At 40.4% G+C, this 26,820-nt stretch overlaps 1 protein-coding gene across 3 annotated transcripts in view; it reads right to left on the reverse strand.

The window, feature by feature from the left end:
- Nucleotides 1-26,820, reverse strand: part of SFMBT1 (Scm like with four mbt domains 1) — a 75,109-nt gene that overhangs the window by 37,262 nt on the left and 11,027 nt on the right. Inside the window, exons 1-2 of one of the 3 annotated variants that reach the window (XM_081901191.1) lie at nt 6,914-7,093; nt 680-832 (exon numbers count right to left, since the gene is read on the reverse strand). In XM_081901191.1, coding sequence (XP_081757317.1) covers nt 680-707 — 28 coding nt within the window. In that variant the 5' untranslated portion in view covers nt 708-832; nt 6,914-7,093. Of the gene's footprint in view, nt 1-679; nt 833-6,556; nt 6,847-6,913; nt 7,094-26,820 lie in introns of those variants that run through there. The other 2 variants (XM_081901193.1, XM_081901192.1) reach the window with 2 other exon arrangements.

Below are 26,820 nucleotides of genomic sequence, written 5' to 3' on the forward strand. Positions count from 1 at the left end.
CCCCTCCCTGTTCTGCTCTAGTGTGAGGAGGTAAGATTTGCTTCCACTTGCAGAAACACAAATTATCTCTAAACTCTGGTTTATCACAACTATGGTTAGTTGAGACAAGCCAGGTTTGCAACCCATGGTTAGAAGATGCCTTCCTTCAAATACCTATAATTAGGATGAACCATAATTGTTTGGCTTCTGACTCAATGATAAACTGGCTAGTCTACATCAGAATCAAAACTTCCAAACTCACCCTCCAAGTCATCATGGAGGAAAAGAGGTGAAAGAAGAAGTATGTGAGCCCAGAGGCAGGCTGGGCTCATTCTTTTAATGATAAGCCTTTATTATGCTGTACCGAAATGTGGCCATATAGTCACAGCAAGCCAGAGGTGAGGCACAAGAAAACTCTGCATGAGATGAGAAGCTGTTTAGATCAGCTGCTGCTGAAAGATGCTTTTGAGAGCTACAGGCACACTGCAATGTTAACACAAGTGCAGAACACACATAACTGAAGAGGAACTTCAGCAATGGTTTTCGTAGCCCCTGCCTTTGAACTTTAAAGCAACTTTACCCATGGCTTATTTTTTTAATCATCTGTGTCGCAAGTATGCAAAACAAGGTTAACTTGTCCAGAATAGATTTACAACTGAGAAGATACCTGTTGGAACCCCAGGTGCCATAATTGCAGTACCTGTCTCATGCTGCTGTTCTCCATTCATCTCCACAGCAATCTGGCAATAATCCTTGGGAGCAGGAAGTAGAGAAAGCCAACCAGTCACTGCCTTGATCTCATCTGCTCTCAGTGTCTTCGCTTCTACAGGCTTCCAGGATGATCAGACAAACACTGCAGAGGAAAAAATGTAAACGTGTTTTTGTTTGTTTATAACTCCGGAACAACTAAACGTCTCCTTCTTACATTTGTGGAATAAGAACACATTTTAGGGGAAAAACAGAGGCCACATCAATTCCACTTCCATAAGGCCTCCAATTTTAAATACAATGTAAAATTATATTTACTGACATGCTGTGATATATTGCCCATGCCTGAAAATGGCAAAAAAGCAGGGTTAAAACAAGTTGATTATTGCTGTGTACAGGAATCATTTCCCTTACATACATCTTCCTCTTGCCTACTGTACATAAATAACATCTCACATCTATTCTGAATTTTCATGTGCCACTAGAGTTCTGACTAGATTGTATAAAGCAGTTTTATTATAGACAGAACTCAAGTGGTGGTACAAATAAAGTGCTTTTTACGTGAGCAACATCCACTGCATCTTTAATATCTGTCAAATTTTTGTATGAAGAAATCTGAAAATAATTCTGCCTTTGGTATAGAGAAATGGCTTTGATTTGCTCAGTAGAACAGCATGTATATTTTCAGCAATATACAAGTAGTGTGGTTATTAGCAATAAAGAATACTTTGCCAATGATACTTTCCTGGCAATAAGGCCTTTCGCAAAACTGTGTGCATTTCTCTTGGCAGAGATATGCCAGAACTGCTCAGTTAGCCCTTTTCAGAGAGAGGGTGTTAAGCCTTCTCTTTTTAGACAGGTCTTCTGAGTTGTAGAATCCTGCAAATTGTTTTTTTGTTGCTGAATTCTTCATGAAATTTCAAGCTGAGCTTGAAAAGCATACGGCAAACCCATAAAATTAATACATATTTAAAGAGCCAAAATATCTTAACCCAATGAATTTATAGTTTCAACACCTGGAACAGAAATATTCAACTTGCTTTTATTCTGCTCTTTTAATTATGCATTCAAGCCCCATCATAACAAAAATATAAGATATAGAAATCTGGAATGCTATGACAGGTACAACATCATATTAATCTCTGCTACTCTCAAATTATCCTTCAAGATCCTATTAAGAGGGATTGCCTCCAAACGACTCTTAACCACCACCTGCTTTTGGAGTTCCCTGGTAACATTAAGGAGCACTGGAACAAGCTAAAACATCAATTACTGCAGCCTGTGAACAAACTATTGGATACCAAACCAAGAAACACCAGGACTGGTTTGATGAGAATTACAGTGAGATTGAACACCTTATTGACTAGAAAAGGAAGGCCTTTCAGATCTGGCAAAGAGATAGAAACTGTGCCACTAAGAAAAAAACAAACCATGCCTACACTAAGGCTGAGGCTTCAAAGAAGAACCAGAGGACTAAAGAACTCCCAGTGGATAAAAAAGTTTGAGAGATCCAGCACTTAGCCGACACTCATGATGCACAGAGTTTCTTTAAAGCCACAAAGACCATCTATGGGCCAATAAATCATAGCATATGCCCCCTATGCTCAACAGACGGTACCACACTTCAGAAAAATAAAGAAGCTATTGCACTACATTGGAAAGAACATTACCAGCATCTCCTTAACTGCAACTCCCCCATAGCTTCCGAGGCCTTCTCACAAATCCCGCAAAAATGAATTAGAGATCAGCTTGCAGTATCTTCAAATCTGGGAGAGTTGTGTAAAAGATATTAACCAAATGAAAAACAACAAAGCCAGTAGACCTGGTGGGATATCTGCTGAAGTCTTCAAAGGGCGCGGAATTGAACTTACACAACAACTATACAATCTCATAAAAAAAATCTGGGAGAGACAGGAGATCCCAGCAGACTTTAGGGATGCCAAGATTATCAATCTCTTTTTAAAAACGTGATAGAACGGATTGCAGAAACTATTGAGGCATCTCTTTATTAGCTGCAGCCAGCAAAGTTCTTGCAAGGATCTTAGCAAACCATCTCCTAACTATATCTGAGGCTACCCTTCCTGAATCCCAAAATGATTTTTGAACTTCTAGGGGACAGTGGACATGATTTTCACTTCTCAACAGCTTCAGGAAAAATGCAGAGAGCAAAACTAACACTTGTATATGGCGTTTATTGACGTAAGGCCTTCAACACTGTAAATCGTACTGCTCTGTGGACTGTCCTTCTGAAAATTGGCTGCCCAGATAAATTAGTGAACATCCTTCGGCTCCTCCACGATAATATGATAGCAACAATCGCGGATAACAATGGCTCTCAAAGTGAACCATTCACAGTAGAATCAGGTGTTAAACAGGGATGTGTTATCACCCCAACTCTATTATTTTCATCGCCATGACACATTGTCAAAGGAAATCATATATCAAACAGATGGAAAGCTCTTTAACTTGAGTAGGTTGAAAGCAAAGAGTAAGAGTACCACAACTTTCGTCACAGAGCTTCCATATGCTGATGACAACGTAGTGTGTGCACACTCAGAGGATAACCTCCAAACCATCCTAAATATCGTCACAGAAGCTTATGGAAGGCTCAGCATCCAAAAGACTAAAGCACTGCACCAACAAGCATGTTATTTTAAAGCAGGGGATCTCCAGATGTGGCAGATAGGTATGTGAGTCCTACAATCTATGGAGAGTCACAAGTCCCTTGCACCCAGGTTCTAAAATGCATTATATAAGGGATTTTATTTTATTTATTTGTTGAAACAGATTCCTTTGGGAGGTTGTGGACTCTCCTTCACTGAAGGTTTTTAAGCAGAGATTGGACGGCCATCTGTCATGGATGCTTTAGCTGAGATTCCTGCATTGCAGGGGGTTGGACTAGATGACCCTTGGGTCCCTTCCAACTCTAAGTTCCTCTGATTTATAATCCATACTTTCATGAAAGCTACTGCTTTCAGTTTTGGTTTCCATTAAGTGGTTTTTCTGCTGCTGGATTCTTTCTACTCCTCTTTGTATTGTTTGTTAATTTGGTTTTATATTGCTTTATTGCAATTCATTTTATGACTGTTGCTAGCTGCCTACAGATTCCAGAAGAGCAGAATACAAATTTGGATATGGTATTCAGAACCCTGAAGCAAGTAAGACCTGGAAGCACTGGCAAAAGAAAAGGCATGGCACAAGAAGTGGTTTCTGTTTTCATGTCAATAGAGCCAACATTAAAAATTGTTTAGACAGTATAGAGCAGGTATAAGCAAACTCCAGCCCTCCAGATGTTTTGAGACTACAATTCCCATCATCCATGACCACTGGTCCTGTTAGCTAGGGATGATGGGAGTTGTAGTCCCAAAACAGCTGGAGGGCCGAAGTTTGCCTATGCTTGGTACAGACTACCCAAAATTTACTCCTTAATTGTGCCTAATTTGGTCTCAACTCAGCCGAAGATGGAAATATCTAAGGTGATATTCACCACAGAGTTAAGTAGTGCTATGGCTTCTGCTGCACAATGGAACTTTCCCTCCCTTCCCCATGTGCCCCCTATATCTGTTCTGGGCTCCCCACAGCCTTCTGAGAGGCAGATTTGGGGATAGGGCAGGCCATGCAAGGGGGAGAAGGAGGGGAAAAGTCACATTGCACAAGCAGAAGTTGTTCCGCTCACACTTTTTAAAAAGTTGAATAATGCCTCTAGTCTAGCGTTTTCTTATTTTCTGTTTCACAACTTTGGTACAGCAAAAGGGCAACTGAGTATGTGGCTAAATGCTAAATCTTATAAGCAAAGCAACATGCAGGACTGGATGTAGGACCTACAGTAGCAATGCAACATCCACAATGATGCCTTCATTGCCCTGAGCACAACAGCTTTGATTATCACTGAACAGACACGGGTGCAGGTATTTTGCAGCCCTGCACACAACACTTAATACAGCAAAGGAAAAGGTATGGAAAGCATCCCCAGAAGCATCGCTTACAACTAAAAATACAATGTCAGTGCCTAGAATTCGAAAGATGTTTCCAACCACACAAGGTACTCTTTCATCTTTGCAGCTATCTATATACCTGAAAAACCAGGTTGCTTTGATTTTTTTCCTCTTCTGCTTGAACTTAACTACCTAATTGTCAGCCCAACTGAATAAATGAATTCAAGTTTCCCGAGACAGTTCTGTGTTAGGCTGATCATAGAGCAAACATGGGATGTAATTACGGTGGCAATAATAAAAAGTAACCTCTCTCTTTTCAAGAGTGAACTTCAAGAAAGCAGAACGGATTTAAAAGTACTTAAAAGCAAGACTTGACCAAATGTGTTTTTAAGTTCTAAATTTTAACACCGACAATAATGTCACTTTGATATTTACATGCCACTGTAAGTATGAATGAAATTATAGGTTTTTCATAGCAAAGTGTCGTGCTGTGAGCCTCTGACTAGAGTGCATTGAAAAGTTAACTCCGATAAAACTGACTACACATGCTAGTCTAGGTAAAAAAGAAAAGAAAAATATCTATTTGGAATGTATATTATTGTGCACATTCTTGTTGCGTAGCAAGATGATAATTAATTACCATGAACGACAACAAGGCTAAAAAACTCAACCTAGAGGTATTACATGGAAACAGGTCTATGTTCCAAAAGGCATAGCCAAAGATTCTAGGAATGGGTTTTTTCCCCAAGGCAAAAAGCAAAATTTATCTGTTTTCCTGTTACTCACAATACATATCTTGTAGATTCATCTCCTACGTACATCAGCAGATAATATGATTATTTTATAGTGTTTGCACCTAAATGTAGGACATTAATACAGCAACAACAACTTCCCATTACACTGTTCTGCATACTCCAACCCATATAATTTTACACCAGGTGTCTCCATATACAAGTTGCTGGATGATCACTTGATGGGAAAGTTAAAACACATTTTGAGTGTTCCACAGGGAGTCTCAACTAGAGTTTACATTAGCTTCATAATCTTTCGAAAGAAAGAAAGAAAAATATGAGACTGGTTATATGGTATATTTGTGAACAAAACATTAATAGAAGGGTTCTGGGTTTTCTACTATTAAAATTGGCCATTTAAACAGTTGGGCCTCAACAAATCTGGAAAGATTCCTGCATTTTATAATGGCAATAGTTTGTGTTGAGTCCTCTGTTCCCATACAGTTTGAAAGAGTTCTAGTTTATCATTTGTATTTGAAATACATTTTTAAAATGAGATTTGTAAAGCCATGTAAAATGCATTAATAAAAAGAACTTTTTTAAAAAGTGCTATTCTAGAATTAGGTTATCATTTGAGAGCTCTCTCTCTCTCTCTCTCTCTCTTTCTCTCTCTCTCTGGAAGTTGAGTCCTGAAAAGAACAGAGGAAGGAGAGCAATAAGACTGGGAGAGTAGCATGGGGGCAAGGGGGCTTTAACCCTTGGCCCATGCCAAGGTCCCAAGCCAAATCCCTGATTCAGATTAGGGGCACAGAAGGGGCATATAGTTAAAGCCCCTCCTCACCTATGATCCCAATGTGCCTCTCCCCACATGAATGATTAAAAACACGCACAATATACTAGCTGATAAGGCCAAATGACATGAACACCACATCATCATGTTTGGTCGTCAGAAATGTTACACAGAAGAAATAGGGGGTGGTTGTTATGTTTTTTCGCCACAGTAAGGAAGCAGACATAATCCTAAAAGCAGAGAGGTATCTCAAAAAGCACACGGAATACTTTATATTAGCTGCTCTTACTTATTTCATAAAATCTATATCCCACTTGTCAAAAAAGCTCATGTTTACAAAAATAATAATAATAAAAAATTAGTAGAAACAAAGCATTCAAACAATTAAAACCAGCAATAAACTAAAAACACACCTGCATTCTAGATACCTGCATATTACTGTCTAAATACAAACAGAATATAGTGACGCCACCTGCCTGATATCACTGGGCAGCGAAACAAGTATTATGTGGCACCTGTAACAGTTCCAGTTCCACAGATCAAAGCAGTTGATATATTGGGCATATATTAATTGGGTAAAGAGAGCTTACACGTAAACTGGCCCCAAGTTGTAAAGGGCTTTGTATATTAATATTTATTTTAAAAAAAATATTAGCAGGGGGTAGAGAGAAGTCCAGTTAATCAGTAGGGAAAGCAGGGTGGAATCTGAAATATGGACTCTTAAGAGGTGGAAATAAAAGGACAGCAGTATGTATAATGTGGAAAGATACCATGAGAAGCATCTTTCTATCTCTGAACTCCTCCAGATGTTCGCCAAAGGCAAAGGACTCTTCATACAATGCAAATCCAGTCTCTCCCCTTGCAAATGATTCAACAGATCAGGGCGAAGGCAAGTCAAAGGCTTAAGAGTAGTGCATTTAGTTGGGATGCTGGAATTCCCCAGAAAGGAAGAGCTAGAATGTTCTATGACAGTTGACGGAGGCCAGGAATGGGGGAGGGGCATCTGGCTAGGAGCCTGGCGGATGTGGCTAAAATCCAGCTTATTTTCAGTGCCCTAGTAATCAGGCCCTGGTACAAATAAACCCAGCCTTGCCTGAACAAATCAAACCCCTTTGGTTGTAATTTAAGCCTTGATCAATTTAAGTTTTTAAAAACACAGTCAGTATAGTCTAAAACGTGGGCACCTCATGTTTACTAACCAGCTCAGATGCCGTTTCAGTTGTCCACATTTCATAAGGTAGAGATGGGGAGACCAGTTTAGTTTTTATATAGAGAAATGTTTTAGCTGCTTTTCTATGTGAGATTGTTCTGTGTATGTTTTTATTGTAAATTGCTTAGGGATAGCTTATGGGAAGTAATTAAAAAATGAAATAAGTATTAAAAAGAAGAAGATTCTTGTGCAGAAGACACCCCTTAGCATTAAGCCCAGCAATTTGTGTTGACCATGACTACTAAATAGAGCTCAAAGTTCTTCCAGAGAAAAATCTTTAATTTCAGCAGCATAATTCAGGGTAGGAGAGTAATTCTGCTGCTGCTATTGTTAAATAATCAAGTTCTATAGCTAGAAATCCTTGTTTATCTCCTGCATATCACCCAGACATCTACCAGTAGATCTGTATCCACCCCTCTCACCATCCCCGATTGAATTATGCTTACTTTAAGCAATTTGACATTGCTTTTTCTGTACAACTCTGAGGAATAAAATGCTTCAGTGTTGCTAACTTACTCAAAGATGACCTGGTATGCTATTGTGATTTTAATACTATGCCTAAGGTTTCTATGCAATTTTCAGCTCTTAGACTCACAAGTCCTGATTTGCAGTTACTCTGAGCAGGAACGCAGCCCAAAAATAGAATTCCTTACTTAGGAGTTTTTTTAATGCAATAAATATAAAATAAAAGGAGGCAAAGGAGGAGAATCAAGATTAAAAACGGAGGCAGTATTTTATTTCTTAGTATGTATAGCTTTTATTTACACTGCAAGTTGGAGGAAGCTTATCCCATGGAAGAAAACCATTGTACTGTACTGTCCATGGACTGCAATGCATTCTTGGTTTACTGTTTGCAAGATTCAACTTCCCCATCCCTTGATTTAAATCCATTCTAAACATAAGAGCAATGGATAAATTGAAGCACTTTTTTAAAAAGACTTAAAATGAATGACTAGATTTTCAAGACTTTCAAATAATTTAAGCAGCTTCTGCTGAGTGCTTTACAGTCAAATATCTGAACATTCATTTAGCCAGCTAAATGCTGGCCTTAAATGCCAGGCTCCCTGTTTTTGAACACATGTTCCTCAACAATGAAGGGGGAAAAATACTGAGTACATTTATGGTCCATTTCTGCAGTTTTAGTGTTTATTTCAAATTGATGTTCCTGAACAGGAAATGTTCTTCAAATTATATCCTCATCTCATTCTGCTATTTATTCCTACAGCACTAAGGCACCACTCAGGTGTAACCCTGCTGCTATGAAAATGCTGCAACACTGCAAAAATAATTTAGGGAAGGAAATCACCAAAGAACTTGTTAGGCAAGCAATTCCATTACTCATAGCTAAAATGGAACCGGGAAGAACAAATGTTAGATAAAACCCTTGCAAAACAAGGTGCTCTTTGAAGGTTTTTAATGGGGCTGGCAACTCTGTAGTTGCTGCATTTACTACCAGACACATATTTTGTATAAAAGATAGGTTCCAGCAAACACAACAGTAAGCACTTTAGAAATCAAAATGGCAAAGATTGCAGTCAGTTTTATCACAGCAAATTATAAGCAGATATACAAGTGGGAGGAGGTAGCGACCGCGTGGAAACACCGTAACAGACAGGCCTTCTAAAAATGTGAAAGGTTAAGCTGATTTGAATGGAAAACATAAGCAGCAGCAGAAATGAGGAAAAGGACCAAATACTTGAAAGGGATTCAGGTCTGTTGTATGGGGGGGGGGGAGTTACAGTTCCAGGGAACTTGAACTCAATTTGATGTCATTTGGTTCTGTAACTGTGCAGAGTATCTGGAACCAAAGATTAAATGGCTTCACATTTTCCCTGCAGCTGATGAAATTCTGTGGGCAATCCATTCTGACTGCAGTATTCGATCACTCCCTCTACCCTGCATTTTTAACTTTAGATATGATATAAATTTTTCATTGCTTCTTACAACTGAAGCTAGACTTTAGCCTATCAAGTTAGTCCCCCTGAAGACAAGCTCTGTTACTCATGTAAATAATTACTGGGTAAACTTGGAAATAGGGGGCTGAGTAGATTTTAACTGATACAGTGTCATAGGGAAATAGGCGAGGAGAGAAGAAACAGTTGAGATCTGTACTACTGGAAATCCCCTTTAAAAAGGCCAGAGCGTTTTTAACTGACTGCATGGTGACTGTTAAGTTTAACCATGAGCTGGGCTGGAGACAACAGAGTGTGACCTTCTTGTGGGCCTACCTAGTCATTCAGAAAATTGGCAAGGCATGCACAGAACCTTCTACTCAAAAGATTATGTCATATCTCAGTTGAAAGCAGTGGACATGCATTTTTATCATCACAAGTTAGAAGTAAGGCAGACAATACAGAATTCATTTTCCAACTTGTTCAGGACACCTTGATTTACTTTCAAACTGACCTAACATGGGAATCCCCCTCGTCATTTTATTTGGCTTGCCTACTTCCATTCCCTAGTTCTGTTTAGCTTCAGGGTCTATTTACATCACCACTTATCACAAGATTGCAAGCACTTCGGTTAAAAAAAGATCCCCTCGACCAAATTAACAAGTTGGATGGTAACTGATGTTAGTCATACTCAGAGTAGACACACTGAAATCAATAAACTTATTCCAAGCTGCTGGAAAACAGCTGGCACTAAATACCCATTCGCTGCACAAAAACAGATACATTACAGTCATCTGATAGTGACATGACCATGTTGAAAGCAAACATGTGAAACGTGTACTCAAATGTTCTAAATTTACTGAAAGAAAGTTGAAAAGACAGAAAACTATTTTTGTTAGCTGCCTTAGTGGTTCTGAAAAGCTCCAAGTAAGTCACAGGAATTCCACCCCGCCCCCAGCGCGATCATTTCTGTCATTTGATTTACAAAGCTCTGCCCTTTATTTATAGATGTGGTATTTGCTCCATAATAACTGATTAGTAAAGGCTGCAAATGAGCATCACTGTGAGCACGTGTGAGAGATGCACAATGAGGCAGCAGTATCAAAAGCTGGATTTAAATAATATTCAAATAAGGCAATCTGCACACCCTCCCCCACCCCCATTCTTCACCTGAATTTTAATTCTGCAGCACTTGCAATTTTATGCATTGTGTCAGTACAAGAGAAAGTGAATGCAAACTACTTCTGGGCACATTCATTTTTTATCAACCATACAACATGTCAACAAACTAAGAAAGGTCAAAATGATCAGTGTTATCCTTACCGTTTTTTTTAAATAATAATAAAAAAATTATATCCTGCCCTTTCTTCCAAGGGAGCCTAGGGCAACAAACAATTCTTTGATTAAAAAACAACCAAGCAAACAATTAAAAAGTATAAAAATGTATTTAAAACATTTAAAAGCTGTTAAGGATACACCTAAAAACAATTAAGCACTTAAAACAAATTTAAAAACATGTGTCTGGATAGGACAGCTGAAACAAATGTTTTCAGCAAGCTTTTCAAAGAGTAGTTTGGCCATCAACTATTCCTTAATATTGAAGGAAGAAAAATTAAAGGTGCGACAACATGACATATAGCTACTGGTCAGTACTATAGTAACGGGAAGAGGTGCATTCTGGGTCATGACACTAAAGATAAGAGTAAGAGTCCCATCCCACAGAGTTGGTCCAGGAGGATACCATGGTCAATGATGTTAAAAGCCACTTGAGGGGTCAAGCAGAAATAATACGGTTGCACTCCCTGGCTCTCTCTTTCTCAATAAAGCTCATCCATCTGGTGGACCAATGCCGGGTCTGTTCCCATATTGTAGTGGACCTAGGTAATCAATCTCATCCAAGAATACTTGCTGTTGCTTCATAACCATCCTTTCCACCCTTTCACCAAGGAAGGGGTGTTGGTGACCAGCCTACAGTAATTACACTCCACTGGGTCTAGAGCAGGCTTCCTCAAACTCGGCCTTCCAGAGGTTTTGAGACTACAATTCCCAGCATCCCAGACCACTGGTCCTGCTAGCTAGGGATCATGGGTTGTAGGCCAAAAACATCTGGAGGGCCAAGGCTAAGGAAGCCTGATCTAGAGTGAGCTTTTAAAGAAGTGAACACCACACAGCCTCTTTAAGGACAAAGGCAACACTCCCATCATGCAAGGCTGTGTTTATCACCCATTCCATCACCCCACTCTGGCTAGCTTTCATAAGGCAAGATGGACAAGGGTGTAACTAGCAGGTAGTCAAGTATCCCATTCACATGGGTGTAACTAGCAGGTGATCGAGTATCCCATTCACATCATCAGGGCACATTAACTGGAACTGATCCCACAATAATGGCCTCGACATTGCATTGGACCTTGGCTGGCACTGCCACAACACCAGCATCTAAATCACTGCAGAGTCGAGTGACTGTATCCTGAAAGAGTTTAGCCATTTGGTTACAGTTAGTCACCATGTGCTCCAGGGGTTTTGCCCCCTGGGTCAAGGTAAGCAATGTCCCAGCGACACAATGCAACTCCACCAAGCAGTTCCTTGAGAATGCTATGGAGACACAGCCTCCCACAGCCACTTAGTAGGCTTAATTATGAGCCTGAAGATGTACTCAGTTGGCTCTGCAGCAAGATCTATGTCACGTATACTCCAGCCTGGCAGATACTGCAACTTTTGAGGCACTTTCACACTCATGCTGTTGGGAGTGTTTCAATCCAAAACACTCACATCGACATCAGATGAGCATTATTCCTTTCTATGACATGCTTCTGACACTTTTATGAACACTCTTAAGAGCTGTTGTCATTAAATTGTCAGGCAAGTGTTAGGAAGAGTGCAATGTTCACATGACCACCTCAACCCAGGCTGCAGGCTTTCAACTGCCATTCATGTCAACATCTTAATGCCTACACTTGCAATTCCCCCCACCCTCACCCCGCAAATATACAATGGCAAAGAGTGGAACACCAAATACTGGAAGAGAAGTGAAAGCCTACCTAAAGCCTGAAAATAATTCATTGCGAAGTCATGATTACTAGACTTGCCAATATAAACTTCTGAGGTTAAACACAGTTCCTCCAAAAGGTAGCAAAGTAAGAGATAACTTTGGAAAAGATGGGATGAGGGCAGGCTTAAGCCCCATATGATATGGAACTTTCCTGGGTGAAGGCTATGAAACAGGAGCACGAGTACTGGCTTGATGCAGACAAGACTAGTAGCAACAGAGTTGGTAAGATTTTCCTTTCCCTAGCATAGGTGGGGGACAAGTGGGCTGCACAATGTTGTGGCATCTTTTTGAGTGCGGGTCCCAAACCTTAATGGTTTGTATTTAATATATTATTTTACCAGTACGTTGCTTCTTCTATGATGCTGTCCCTCTTTAGGCTCCTAGAAAGCCAATCGATAGGTGTGCTTTCATTTATTTGTATTTACTTCAACAGTTTGTATATTGTTTAATTACCACAGTCTCTAAGCAATTCACAAGAAAGGCTTAATTAGATTGCAACCGGGCAGATAGTAGAGGGTGTACATATTCCAGAGACCCCAAACCTGCTAAATAGGAAACACTCTCGTGGTCTATGTTTAACAGCCAGTGGAAGCTTGCTGCTTTCTAGACCTTTCTGACTACGTAGTCCAGTACTAGCTTTCCTTTCCAGACAAACTGGAGACATTTGGAAGCAAGGTGCTGGGGGAGACACTTGAATGGCAGGGGGTTGTGCTTCCTTGGCCACAGTGCACGTTGGTCTATCAAAGAGGTATTTTAAGAGTGAGTGTTCTATACTCAGTGTTAGGGTTGATATAGAGTGCATTCCTCTGTCAGGTACAGCAAACCTGAAAATGCCATGCAGACATTTACTAGCGGAGCTAGCTGGGCAGACACTCATTTATGCTGGTGCAAAAGTATAGGCTGATTTTCAACGTTTTGCACTGTGCCCCACTAGATCCAGATCAGCAGCACTCACTTCTTTTTATTACAGTTTGTTAACTGCAATGCTCAGAATAACAAAGCATTTTAAATGTCCTTTATCAATGTTATGTTGAGATGGGTCAATCCTCAAAGCTCAAGAAAAGCTTCATCTCCTCTCTGGTTAGTAGAAATCTACAATGAACAGAAAATGCAATACATCCAGAGATCTCTTTTCATCATTTTCAATGGAGTGGGGAAAGGAAGATACTGAGGGAAGGGTTCCATACAGTCTATAAACAGCTCTGATCCCTTACACAACACGTGCATGTGCTGCCTATCAGTTGTCCATTTGCCTGATCAGGCACCGCATGAGTGATTAAGCATTACGGCAGGCAAGCTTAACCTTTCTCAGGCCAAGGGCCACATGGAGGGAATGTCAAGGTGCTGAATGTCAAAATAGGCATGGCCAATTTTTAAAATAATAATTTTAAAAAGACAAATGGGGGCGGGGCTGGGAGACACACACAATACAGTGGTACCTCGGGCTACAAACGCTTCAGGTTACATACGCTTCAGGTTACAGACTCTGCTAACCCAGAAATAGTGCTTCAGGTTAAGAACTTTGCTTCAGGACGAGAACAGAAATCGTGCTCTGGTGGCGCAGCAGCAGCAGCAGGAGGTCCCATTAGCTAAAGTGGTGCTTCAGGTTAAGAACAGTTTCAGGTTAAGAACAGACCTCCGGAACGAATTAAGTACTTAACCCGAGGTACCACTGTATTTTGGTTTCACAGTGGAGTATCCATGGAACCAGTCAGTTAAAAAACCAAGCCCCTAGGTTTTTTTAAAAGAAAACAAGCCTGAAGACTACACTTTTTTGGGCACTGTATTGAAGAGCCACCACAGTATTACAGGATCTATAGCTTACAAACTCTACTACCCATCCAGAGACTAGAATAATTATTTGCATGATGTTAGTGATTATTTTTAATGTTTTATTTATAAATTTACCAAATTACAGGAAAAAAAGAAAAAGAACATTTTAAAAATTCTTCAGCAAGTTGTTAGTGATATATTGTGCAGTTGTTCTGACAATAATAAATGCCAGAAATAGCAGCTCCTGTTAAATGAAGCTATTACTATTTTTTGAAAAAGAAGAAAAAAGCAGCAGCAGCACAATGGATATTTCCCCATCGTTCCTGCTATATGCTTGTACAAAAATGGCACTGGTTAACATGATCAATTCCTCACAAAACTTTAAAAAATGAGGTTGCTTGTGTTTTTTAACATACACACACAGAGACAGACAGACAAGGCTTTATGTATGGCTCTCTGTACAGCCTGTGCATTAAGTCTAGGAAGCATAATTGAGAAATGAAGTACTGCCTAAGCATTAAATGGCTTTGAGTGACACGCCGTAGTTTGTTTAAAGTTGTGTGACTAAAATAAGTCTTCTGATCTGTAAACTGCAACAGCCATAGAGCTGCTTTAAAATTGGAATCTTTAAGATGTGCAAGAGCCAAGAAATAAAGTCTCGGCTCAATATGACAAAGCTGGAGTCGCTCCCAATCGCACCAATTAATAAAGTAGAGTACTTTAGATAGAAGGCAGCAGAATTTGTATCCTTTGCCTCCTGACTTTCAGCAGCCAACAAGCCATCCACCAGCAGCTCTGCAATTTTCTTTCAGCTGTATGGGTTCCTCCGTGGGGACTTGCTTTATCAAAACTAGAAATACATTGGAACTGCCCTCCGTTTACTGTTCCATCAAGGAATGAGGAGGTAAAAAAAGAGATGGGGATATAGGATGGGAGATGCAGCAAGTCTAATAAAAGCTGGCTAATGTCTGGTTTCCGTACGTGCAGGGCATGAAAAGAGTGCAGTTGATTTTGGTGGCGCAGGCGTGGAACTCTGCACACAACTTTGCATTGACTCCTCAAAATGAGCTTCCAGCTTTAGTAGTTTCCAACCAAGGAGTTATGGATTACCTATAATGCACCATTGTCCTAGAGCAGGCATGTCCAACAGATAGATCGTGATCTACCGGTAGATACTGGACATCTGTGGTAGATCACTGGTAGGTCATTGGTTCCCCCCAAAGAAGCTGAACAACTGTGGCTCCCCTAAAGAAAGCTCAACATTTTACCTCCTCCCTGAAAAAACTCAAGAACTTTGACCCGAACCCCCAAAAAGGGAATAGATCACTGCCAGTTTTTAACTCTGGGAGTTGGCCACTCCTGTCCTAGAGTAACAATCCCTTTACAGCACTTTAGCTGCTGGTTCGTTTAATTAAAGGAGGGAAGCTGCAAGTTAGTGAGGGCCTCAAGTCAACTCTTCCTCCTCTTGAGATAAGCAAGGTTTTAGCATTGTCCCAACAACAACAGAAACCATTAGCCTGATGAGCACAGCCTAGTGCTTCTAGCAGCCTCACCAGTAAAACAGGTTATTGTACAATCCCTTAATTAATTCATTTCATCCCACCAGCCACAGCCATGTACAATGATGAGATCCAGCATAAGGGCACAGTGAACTGTGAATACATCATGAGAGCAACCATGCCTATGCAACCAACACCCTAGGATTCTCCACCATTGTAAAAACATGGGCTGCTTGTTCACAAGGCAATTCTGAACTACAGTGATACCCTGGTTCTCAAACTTAATCAATTCCAGGAGTCCATTCAACTCCTGAAACAGTTCAAAAATCAAGGCGCGGCTTCTGATTGGCTGCAGGAACATTGGACGTTTGGCTTCCGAAAATTGTTCGCAAACTGGAACACTTACTTCCAGGTTTGCACGTTCGGGAGCTGATATGTTCAACAACTAAGCCGTTTGGGAGCCAAGGTACCACTGTACTAGTTTAATTAACAATTGCTTAAACAGATCCTTACATGCAAACCCTACAATGAAGAGGACAGGAGCCCTCCTGCAGTTGTCAGCTATTGGTGTGAAAGAACAAAAGTCCCTAACCATCATACTATAAAAGGAGTTTCAGATGTTCAGCATTAATATATTGGAAGTATATTCCTCTGGTTTGGGAAAATATAGCTATAAAATGAGAGAAGGAACTAGAGTTATATTATAAATGAAACTAAATTAGACTAGCAAAGAGCTATTCCCAAGTACTTTTGCTGTATAAACACCTCCATCTTATTCAATGGCCTGATTTACACATCATACTAAGCCAAGTCATGCATGAAGAACACCTGTCCCTAAAGTATATTTTTGGTCTACAATTTACTTGCCGTGGCAAGTACTTAAGTCTTCGGCTTCTTCCCAACTCTAGCCAGGGGGTGGGGGGTTCAATTTGTCTCTGGCCCCAAAGTTGTGGTAAGGAAGCCTAGGATTTGCTTATGGGTTCTGCCAAACCCAGAACCAAAGCAAGTCTCTACATTCCTTCCAGCTTTAAGATGGAGGGGAATTGGGACTTTTTTTCCAGATTGCATCAAATCTACCACTTCTCATCTTATCAGACTAGAGCGGGGAGCAGGGGTTAGTCTCTGGTCTCATGCTGTGTTTTGGAGATGCAGGAGAAAGTCAGAGACAAGACCCACATATGGGTAGGCATATTTTTTTTTTGGTTAGCCACCAAGGGTAGGCGACATGTGTACCTCCATATTTGTTACTTAGAAATTACAATCTAATTAATCATTAGATAACCATTAAAAAGGTAGCCAGTCTCTACTGCAAGTGACAACAGACCAGTATTTTCACCTTTCTTAAGTGTTATGACTATTGGCACATGTGTATAAAGATGTTAGTGGTGTCACAATCGTCCGAATTTGTACAGGAAGCCAATACCACAGTATGTCCTTTCATGTTCTTCCTCACAAGTTCTTTGTGCACTCTTTCCATGAGTGCAGACAGATTTCTGGTAGTAATGCCGACAGTGCTATGTTAATATAATCACTACTTATCAATATGTACATGTGTGTGTGTGTCTTCACAACTTGAGAAGACTTACAATTTAACACCTAAAATTACATGATAAAAAAGGAAACCCAAACTGCAAGAAAATATAAGACCGACAGCTACAATTTAAAAATCCCAATATTTCAACTCAGCAAATTTGACACGTCTTCCTTCATGCTCACCCATGTGACAGGGAGAGAGGCTCATATCCATACCCAAGTACAGAGTGAAAACAGTGCATCAAAAAATGCAATTTTTACAGATGAAGAGAGATCAAATGGAAACAGCAGTGTTAGAAGCTCCTCTACCAACAATGGCACAATGACAGGCGAGGCTTCCTCATCCGCCAGAATTTAACATCACATACAAAGCCAGTGATTAAAAAGTAACACAGCTTACATTTGAACTTCGATCATTTGCAGCTACACTTACTGCTGACATCTGTTCTCACAAGCAATGTGCTTTTCTTTTCTTTTTTACTGTGGAAGTCCAAACCACCAGCAGCTATTTAAAATACCCATATACAGTATTTTTAAGCACGTTGAAATAGGAATCCCTGGCATATTAATGAATTAGCAATTTCAGGTGAGACCGCAGGGCTCTATGCTACCTTTAGCCATCAAAATTGTTACCTAGGCTTGTTCATATTCCTACCCTGCAGGGGTTGAACTAGGTGACCCATTGCGTCCCTTCCAACTCAATTCTGATAGAGGTAACTCATTTAAAAGAATTACAGGAAACACAAAGCTACTTCTGCAGTAATCGCAGCACATGTTTTTCCACAATTATCCTAATTCTGTTTTCTTTGGAGTGTGAACACACATAGATTTCTAGAACTGGTAAGGACTATCTAATCCAAAAACCTACAATGCAGGAATCTTTTTGCCCAATGTGGGGCTCGAACCCACAACCTTGAGATTTAAAATCTCATGCTTTACAGACTGAGCTATCCAGTATTGGTAACTCACCATCACAGCAAATACAGTATACTGAAGGCAGTCACTGTTAACATCCTGCTACAAATGCCAAGATGACCAGGTATGAAGGTGTGATAAAATTCTCCTTACAGGTAAACCAACTTACCTACTATTTACATACTCATGGTGCTAAATTATCACTTTGTTAATTGACTGAAACTGTAGAATCAAGAACACAAGACAACAAGCTCTCTCTTAAAAAAAAGCAAAAATGGAAGAGTGAAGATTTGTAATTGAAAAAAATATGCTTGCATACGCTTTCAATGAAATTAGGGAGGATAGAAAAAAGTTATTGCTTACCCTCACCCTTCTCTTGAGGATTTAGAGACTCTGTGAAGAAAAAGAAGAGACACCCCCTTCACTAAGATAAAAGCCATTAAGTATACTCTGCCCCTTTGGAAGAGGTGGCCCACGTGACTGCCCTCCGCTTCTCCTGCCCTTCCCCACCATCAGCCTCTCTTTGTCTTTCTCTCTTACATGCGCTGGTGCCAAAAGAATCATCTCCAAATAATTATTCTTTGGAGCTCTAATTTTAGCAGCATGTTCATCATTTCTCAGTAAACACAATTAAAGGAAATTGAAACAGAAAGAGGACATTTTTAGATGGCTGGAAAAAATGTGTTTCTAGGCCTACAGTGGTACCTCTGGTTACGAACTTAATTAGTTCCGGAGGTCCGTTCTTAAGGTGAAACCGTTTTTCTCCTGAGGCACGCTTTCGCTAATGGGGCCTCCGGCACACGACTTCCGCTCGCATCCTGGGGCAAAGTTTGCAACCAGGAGAAACTACCTCTGGGTTAGCGGAGCTCGTAACGAGAAGCATGTGTAACCAGAAGCGTTTGTAACTAGAGGTACCATTGTACATGCTTCCTGTTCTGAAAGAAGGGCACGAACTAGGATCCCGAGTTCTGTCTTGGCCATTTCCAGTCCTACGAAGTTACTCAGAATAAAACTAGTCTGGCTCTCATGTTCATCCTCACATAAGGCTGCCAGTTTCAATATGGGATGGGGCAGTTCTTGTGCCTTCAGGACATCATGTTACCCTTCCAGATGTTGTTGTATTATAATTCCCATCACCCTCAACCACTGGCCCTGTTGACTGTGGCCAAAGAGAGCTGGAGCCCCAGAACATATGGAGGATGGCATGTTAACTACCCCTGGCTTATCAGCTGTAAAGTAACAAGACCTGTGGCAGCCACCTGTGCAGTGGTGGTAGGGAGAAGCATATCTAAATAAGTTTGACCTCTGCGGTATCTGCCACTTTCTGCAAACGTTGTGGTTTCCCCAGGCACACCGATACCTCTTCTCTTGCTTCTCAGACCCATTTTGGCTATATAGACACTGTAATTCAGCACCTGAGTTTGCTACTAGTGTATATATGATGATCATGTTGCTCATTAGAACATGCTGCTCCTCTTATTTCCCCCAATTACCTAAATATCTTTTTTTAAAAAAAATGAGAAAAGAAAACAAGTTTGAAACCTCTCAAGAGACTAGAAAATATTGTAGGTGACTTTCCTGAACAGAAACAATTTATTATATCTTTCATGCCCATCAACTCTATTTGTGTAGGTAAGCGTTTATTGTATCAGTAACTGTTATGGAAGACATTTAATCACTGGTTTATAAGATACTTGCCTCAAGTAAATTTAGGACACATCCCTAGACAAGAATATAAGACATTTTTTCTCTTAAGACCTCCCCTCTTCAGTGCTGGGTTTTTATGTATGTGTATCCACTGTTCTGGCGCATCATAATATGCCAGGCAATTTATGGAGAACAGAACATCTCATCTCACCTTAAGAGCATCCAGTGTCCTGCTATTCTTTGGCAATCCTATACAACTAGAGCCAAGAACTTAGTGAGAAATATTTCTCAATAGATATGTGTAAAATCAATTAGAACCTGGCCTTGTGGCGGTATTACATGATACACAAGGGCTATATTATAGGCCTGTGTGTAGAAAGAGAAAGTAATTGGACAATGTCTCAGTGTTGGACAATGCCTGAGACTGTGGCATGTGAAATGAAAGGTCAATGCCAAGGACTGTTCCTTGTAAACAGACACAGGCTTTTAAATGGAACATTGAGCCATGGTTTGTTTAGCATAACCATGGTTTGTTTCACCACACAAACTGAGCCCAGTAGCTTAACCATGCTTATTCCCAATAAACCACAATCTTATGCCTTTTATTGTTGTTAATTTATGAAACTTGGCTTTCTCAAACTATGGCATCCTGTTACACTGGAACCCAGCACTGTTTGCTAAGTATGGTTTGTATGCCTGTTCCAGACATTGGGCAGATTGCAGAGTCATGCATCAAGAGTGGAACAAAAAGGAATCTTCTCCCAAGGATAAGTGGCTCTTGCTGGCTTATTGCCCAAAGAATTAGGTCCTAACTCTGCCTGGTAACAGGCTTCTTTTCTCACCCTACTCTTCCACTACTACAACTCCTCCCCTCAAAGGCAGACAGCTTTGCAGCTGCTACAAATAAAGGAAAATTTAAAGTGACCACAGCCTAGTGAGTCCCTAGTAACATCTAGAATGGGATGAAGAAGGAAGCAGAGGAGTTAAAGGAATTGGGTACCATGGTACTCTCATTTAACTTATACGAATTCACATACAATTGAATTCACATACAATTGAATTCACAAGATTCATAACTGTTGTAAAAAACCCTGAAAGCATTCATAGGTAAAAGTAGCAAGGTTTAATAACTTGGTACTAACAGTGCCAAAATACTTTTAAGGGGGTGAAAAACTCAAATGAGTTTTCAATCAGCACTCAACGCTGCCTATAAAACCTTTGCCTGTAATTTCCAAGTTGCAGCTTCCATTTAACTCGAAACCCCCGGTGAAAACACCTAATGTACAATCCACATGTGCCCTGAAGTCTCAGTTTGACTATTAGAAACATTCCTTGATCTTAGTGACCTGGTGTTTCTAGGATGTGCACACTAGAAGCTGCACACCTCAACTCTAGATGGGAATATAGTTACTTAACTGAAGGGGGTACGAATAATGGAGATAAAGAGTTATGCAAAACACCGGGGAGAAGGCAGCCTATGGTTAGGCAAGGGAACGTTCCCCAAGAGTGAGCGGTGGTACCTGTCGTAATGGCCTACATGGAGAGGACACAGAAATCAATGAGGGAGAATTGGTGAAGCTGGAGAAATTAAAGATGACTTTGTGGAATGAATAAAGATACCACTCCAGTCTTGGAAAGGCTGTACACCAAGCACTGCTTGGGAAGAAGAGACGGGTGCTGACATTCTACAAACTGGTCTTTAATGTGGGTTACGTGCTTCTCAGCTTTACGTTCTGGATTTATCCATGATTTGTGAGATCTTCAGAAGAACTCTCTGTATCCTGAAGAAACTGTCCCCCACAAATGTGGGGAATGAAGAACAGCAACAAAAATCACCTTATCCTTCCATGAGCTTGGCTTCACGGGAAGGGCATCAGTGGGGTGAAGGCGGCCTTGGATTCATCCCACTTTAGCATTTTGGCCTGGGAAGTGTGTGTGGAATACCACAAATGCAAGTACTTCTATAGAATGGTCCTGCAGGCAATGCTGGACAGCAAATGATAATTCATGGATACATACTTTAGTGTTTCTGGGAGAAACCACAACACTGACATTTCTTGGACATTCTCCACCCTTGCAGATAAGCTTGAGATAGGCATCATCTTCTCTAGGTTGGTGGGACTACACAATAAAGTTCCTGTGTGTTCTCTTATCCATGTAGACCAGGCATTTGCTTTGTAATCGTGGCTGTTGCCTCCCTAAAAGTCTCCAAGAACTGGCATTGACGGGAACTTCAAATACCATCATAGTAGAGCAGGGCTATTCTGGAGGAGTGGAGATCCATTTACAACTTGCTAGTCATAGAGCAAGTTGCTGATGTCCTTGTTGCTGATGTCATCTTTGGTTTGGTGTACCCTCCACAACATCTGCTAGATGACATCCAACTGGAGCAGTATCCAGACCTACCTAGATGAGGGGAGGGATGCAGGGTCCATAGACCGGAAAGCAGTGTAATCCTCCTCCTCAGTCCTTCAGTTGCCAGCAAGTGTGAACAGCAGAGCCATCTTCAGGCCAAGGTAATTAGGAACATTAGATCCCAGTTCATTTGGGACCATCACCTCCACTTTCCCGGAAGTTCTAGCTGCTACTGACATGTCTTTGCTCATACCATCAGGAGGCACCACAAGATTCATTGACTCTGACTCTACTGAAGTCCCACAACATTCCTCCCTTTTGTAATTCAATCACATGGATTGCTGCTTGCTTTCTTCTAAAATTCTTCTCATTTTGTAAATCAATAAAATTTGATCATTAAATCAAAGTATGCGGTTTCGGAGGCAGCGAGTACAGTTTAGCTGCGAAGAGGATGGGCGATGCGACTATCTGGTTGGGCTTTCTGAAGATGCTTACTGATTATTCGAATTGTGTACAGGTGGAGTTTCCTTGGTAATTTCCTGTGGTATGTTTTTCATTGGAAGCTGAAAGGGAACGTTTGGTAGCTTTGAGTATTTTGGTGATTAGCAGTGTGGGGGATCTTTCTTGCCACAGTTTCTCAAGTTAAGTCTTTTTAGGACTGAATAGAAGTTAGAATCCTCGCAACTCCACAAAACACAATGTTCTATCTCTTCTGAATACGGATGTCAAACGTAAGGCCCTGAGGCCTCACTGGGTCCCTTAGGATTCCCAAATAAAGTCCACAATACCCCTACCATTCCTCAAAAATTGACAAACTTTCAGGCCAATGAAAACGGTGCCTTTGTTAGAACAAAAAGGAGCAGGAACATTAATGACTACTACTGCATGCTACAGAATCCCATCTCCACCTTCAGTGGTAAGAGAGTCCAGCCATGTGGCAAGTGGAATAATGGTACAGTATGTAGCAATCCAAGCAGTAAAAGTGATATTTTTTTCATTTGGAAGCATCATGGGTCTCAACCCCTAAGCACGATCTGAGAAATTTTGTTCTCAAACATATTTGCCTTTGGCACACCTTGTTTATCCCATTCTCACTATAGAATCAGAGTTGGAAGGGACCCTGAGGACCATCTAGTCCAACCCCCTGCAAGGCAGGAATTTCAACTAGATAATGCATGACAGATAGTCATCCAACCTCTGCTTAAAAACCTCCAAGGAAGGACAGTCCACCACCTCTCATGGGAATCTGTTCCACTGTTAAACAGCTCTTACTGTCAGAAAGTTATTCCAGGTATTTAGTGGGAATCTCCTTTCTCGTATTACCAAACTACTTATTTAAACCATCTTCTCAAAATTACCGTAAGTGGTTACGGTGGTACCTCTAGTTGCGGACTTAATCCATTTAGGGGTGCCATTCGCACCCTGAAAAGTCTGCAACTAGAGTGCCTCTTCTGCGCATGTGCGCGGTGCGATCGAGCGCTTCTGCGCATGCACCGAACCCAAAAGTAAACACTCCCAGGTTTGCCACTTTCATAAGCTGAAAGTCCGTAACAAGAGCGGAACGCAACACGGGGTATGACTGTACTACTATTCAAACAAGTATAAGAGGGCAGGTTTCATAATAAGCATACTGTAATTAATTTAATCTGTAGCCTGTTAATGATTTATACACCTCACAAAATATTCTACACCTTCACTGTTGCACAGAAGCCAATACATTTCTGTTGCATCTTTACCCCAAATGTTTGGGGTGTGGGCAAAAATGATTCCTTGCTCCCAGGTTGTCAATTAGCCTGAAAAACAAGTGATTGACTTTCCTGCAGTCTTATCTATAAAATATAGCATATATTGGTGTTGACACTTTAGATCACATCAATCAATCAATCAATCAATCAATGCTTGTTATTATTTTTTACATGGCAACTACCAGATGACTTCTCTCTCCTCATGGAGAGTTTGTATTTACAGCTATTTTGAGCATGGTCAAAAGTCCAAAAAGATTTTGGAGAACAGCAAGATGAACTGTGTGGGAAAAGCAGTAATTTGCAATCATCTATTTAGTTCTACCTGTCTTTTTAATTTGGCTGATTAATTATGTCTCGTGATTAAATCACTGCTTTTTATGATGATTAAGCTAATAAACCAGGGTGCGTGTGACTACATTTTTTGAGTGTCCCAGCTTTCTGAACCTAAAAGGTGCTCTCTAAAATCTAATCAGCGACATTTACCTTTAATAACCAATGCTGCATGGCAAACCCATTAAAGCCCTTAATTTAAGCAGAGTTTAAGCACTGTATTTTCTTCCAATGCAATCACTGTGTATGTGTAACAAGATGTAATACACCCCAGCATGCATTCATATGTACCCAATTTAAGGTACAACAGCAGCCTAAAGTTATATTTATGTTAGCAACTGCTGGACTTCCTGTGGCATTTACTAGAGGACACACCCCTACTTTGGGTCTGTTCACATGAGTCCTGCAGTAAAAATTTCTCACTGGAGCATTTTAAACACCGTAGCTTAAAAATACTTCCCATTTCATTGCTAGTGCAAAAGCACCCATAAATGCATCTGCCGGTCTAACCATAAATTTTATGGTAATAGGATATTATGTGGATTTGTATGTCCCTTTTTTACCTTATGAAAATAGCACAATGCTACAATACCTAAAATATGGACAGAATCAAAAGTTTCCTCTGTAAAAGTGATTAATTGTATGGTATAAGTGAATGAATTTCTTCCATTAGAATAGTTATTTAAAATAACATTTTTTTTAGAGCACTCAGAGATTACAATACCGACAAATCAACCACATAAAAATAAGCAACCAGAAAAAAACGCCTTAAAACCTGCCACCTCTATTCTGGATAGGGCTAATCTACCCCATAAGGATCAGTCATACAGCCTAGAGGTGATCCTAAATCCAGCTGCAACAAGCTCAATGCATGGACTTTTTCACTTGTCCAGGATACATACTGCATATTTACAGCATACATGCCTGGGCCCTGTGAGAAGAAGGTTCCCTATTCCATCCTACATGCATACTTTTCTATACAATTAGACCATCAGCATGGCTCATCTCACTCAAAGTACATTAAACCTGCTGCCAAAAATAACCATGAGACACAAATTAGTACTCTCCATCACTGTTATACTGAACAGAATGTATGTGTCTATTTAGTCCAAAGCTATCGTAAATATGAAAAAAAATGTAGTTTGCATTCCACAAATATGTTCTTTTCCTCCTCTATTTGAATCTTTCAGGCAGCTATGGAGCTAAAATGATAAAATGTTTACAAAGACTGGAAACAAGAGCAAAATAGGCGGCAAAGCAAAAGCAAAGAAGGAAGCAAAACAAATCCTAATTGTCACAAAATTTACTCCAATGCAAGCCAATTGGTAGAAGCATCCGGGTATCAAATATATATAGTTTATATATGGGTTTAAAATGCAATCAGTGCAATACCTAATCTGAATTGCTTAGATAAGTGTATTCAAATATGTAATTCAGACAACACCACGTCTCTGCTTGAGTGGCAATAAAAAGCACCTGTGAGTAACAACACAACTTTGCCAACCCCACTGCCTTCCTGCAGCAGGCAGTGTTGCCCATTTTCACTGTTAAACAGATTATTCAGCAGTGGGTGTCAGTAACTGGTTAACTGTGTTGAATTCTGAGAAGTCTCAGTTTAAGACCTTAGTCACTACCACAAACAGCCGCCCAGTGCATTATTAAGTCGAGGTACAAGAGACATGGACTACCACCGAAGTGCCCTTTGGGCAGCAGAATATCGATAGTGACAACCTTTTTTTTTTTACCAGCAGCTATGCTACTCAGGAAATTACATAAACACAATGGGATTAGACTGCATGGTTGACACATCCAAGCTCCGCAGTCACAACTGAGTGGCATCAAGTCCTGCATGGCTCGCACTCTAAAACCTATCAGTATTCACTTAAAAGGCGGTACACTTTGGCCCAGTCCAAGTATCAATGAAGTCAAAGCAAAGTTGGGAATGTGCTTAAAAACTCCCTCCTCTCCTTGTGGTTACCATTCAATACAATTATTTAAAGTGAACTTCCGATTCTGGTTTGCCCAATTCAGATGCCAGATGGAGCAGGCTGTGGTTAGTGTGAACCAGGATGTGGAGGAAGGAATCTGTACACAAATGGGGAGGAGGAAGAAAAACAGGCAACACATCAGCTTATGGCACATTCCCTTTTCTGAAAGGTCTAGGCACAGAGTGTACCCTGCTTGTGCTGATATAGATGCATACACTAGGATCCAGATAAGCGTGTATGCATATTAGGAAAGTGCTGCTTTTTTCTAGCCCCTATACACACACACAAAAAAAACACGGAGAGGGGGACAGGATAAAGGGAGCAGCTGAAAATTCATTATGTGCACACACTGCTTTAGATCCCAGACAATTATTTTTTTCTTCCAAGATAAACCAAATCCTAAGCCATTTATATAATTTAAAAGTCATTATGTTAATCTTTAAAAATGCTTTACAATTAAATTTGAATTTAACGTATCTCAGAATGAAACTATGAATTACATTAAGTTTTAGCCTACTTTCTATATAAGACAACAGGATAATATAACCAACTATTGAAGTCAAACATTAAAGGTATGACCCAATGTATTTATTGTAGTTGAGAAGTATGGATACTTATGACTAACCAAAAAGATTGTACATTAACTTTCCATCTCAGAGAAACATTGCAAAGCCCTGTAATTCCGAGCCCCTATACCTGCAAGTTCCGAACAACAAGTAGGCCTGGATCCAAGAGCTGGAT

The sequence above is a fragment of the Podarcis melisellensis genome, assembly GCF_964234715.1.
Source record: "Podarcis melisellensis genome assembly, chromosome: 2".
Classification (NCBI taxonomy): Eukaryota; Metazoa; Chordata; class Lepidosauria; order Squamata; family Lacertidae; genus Podarcis; species Podarcis melisellensis.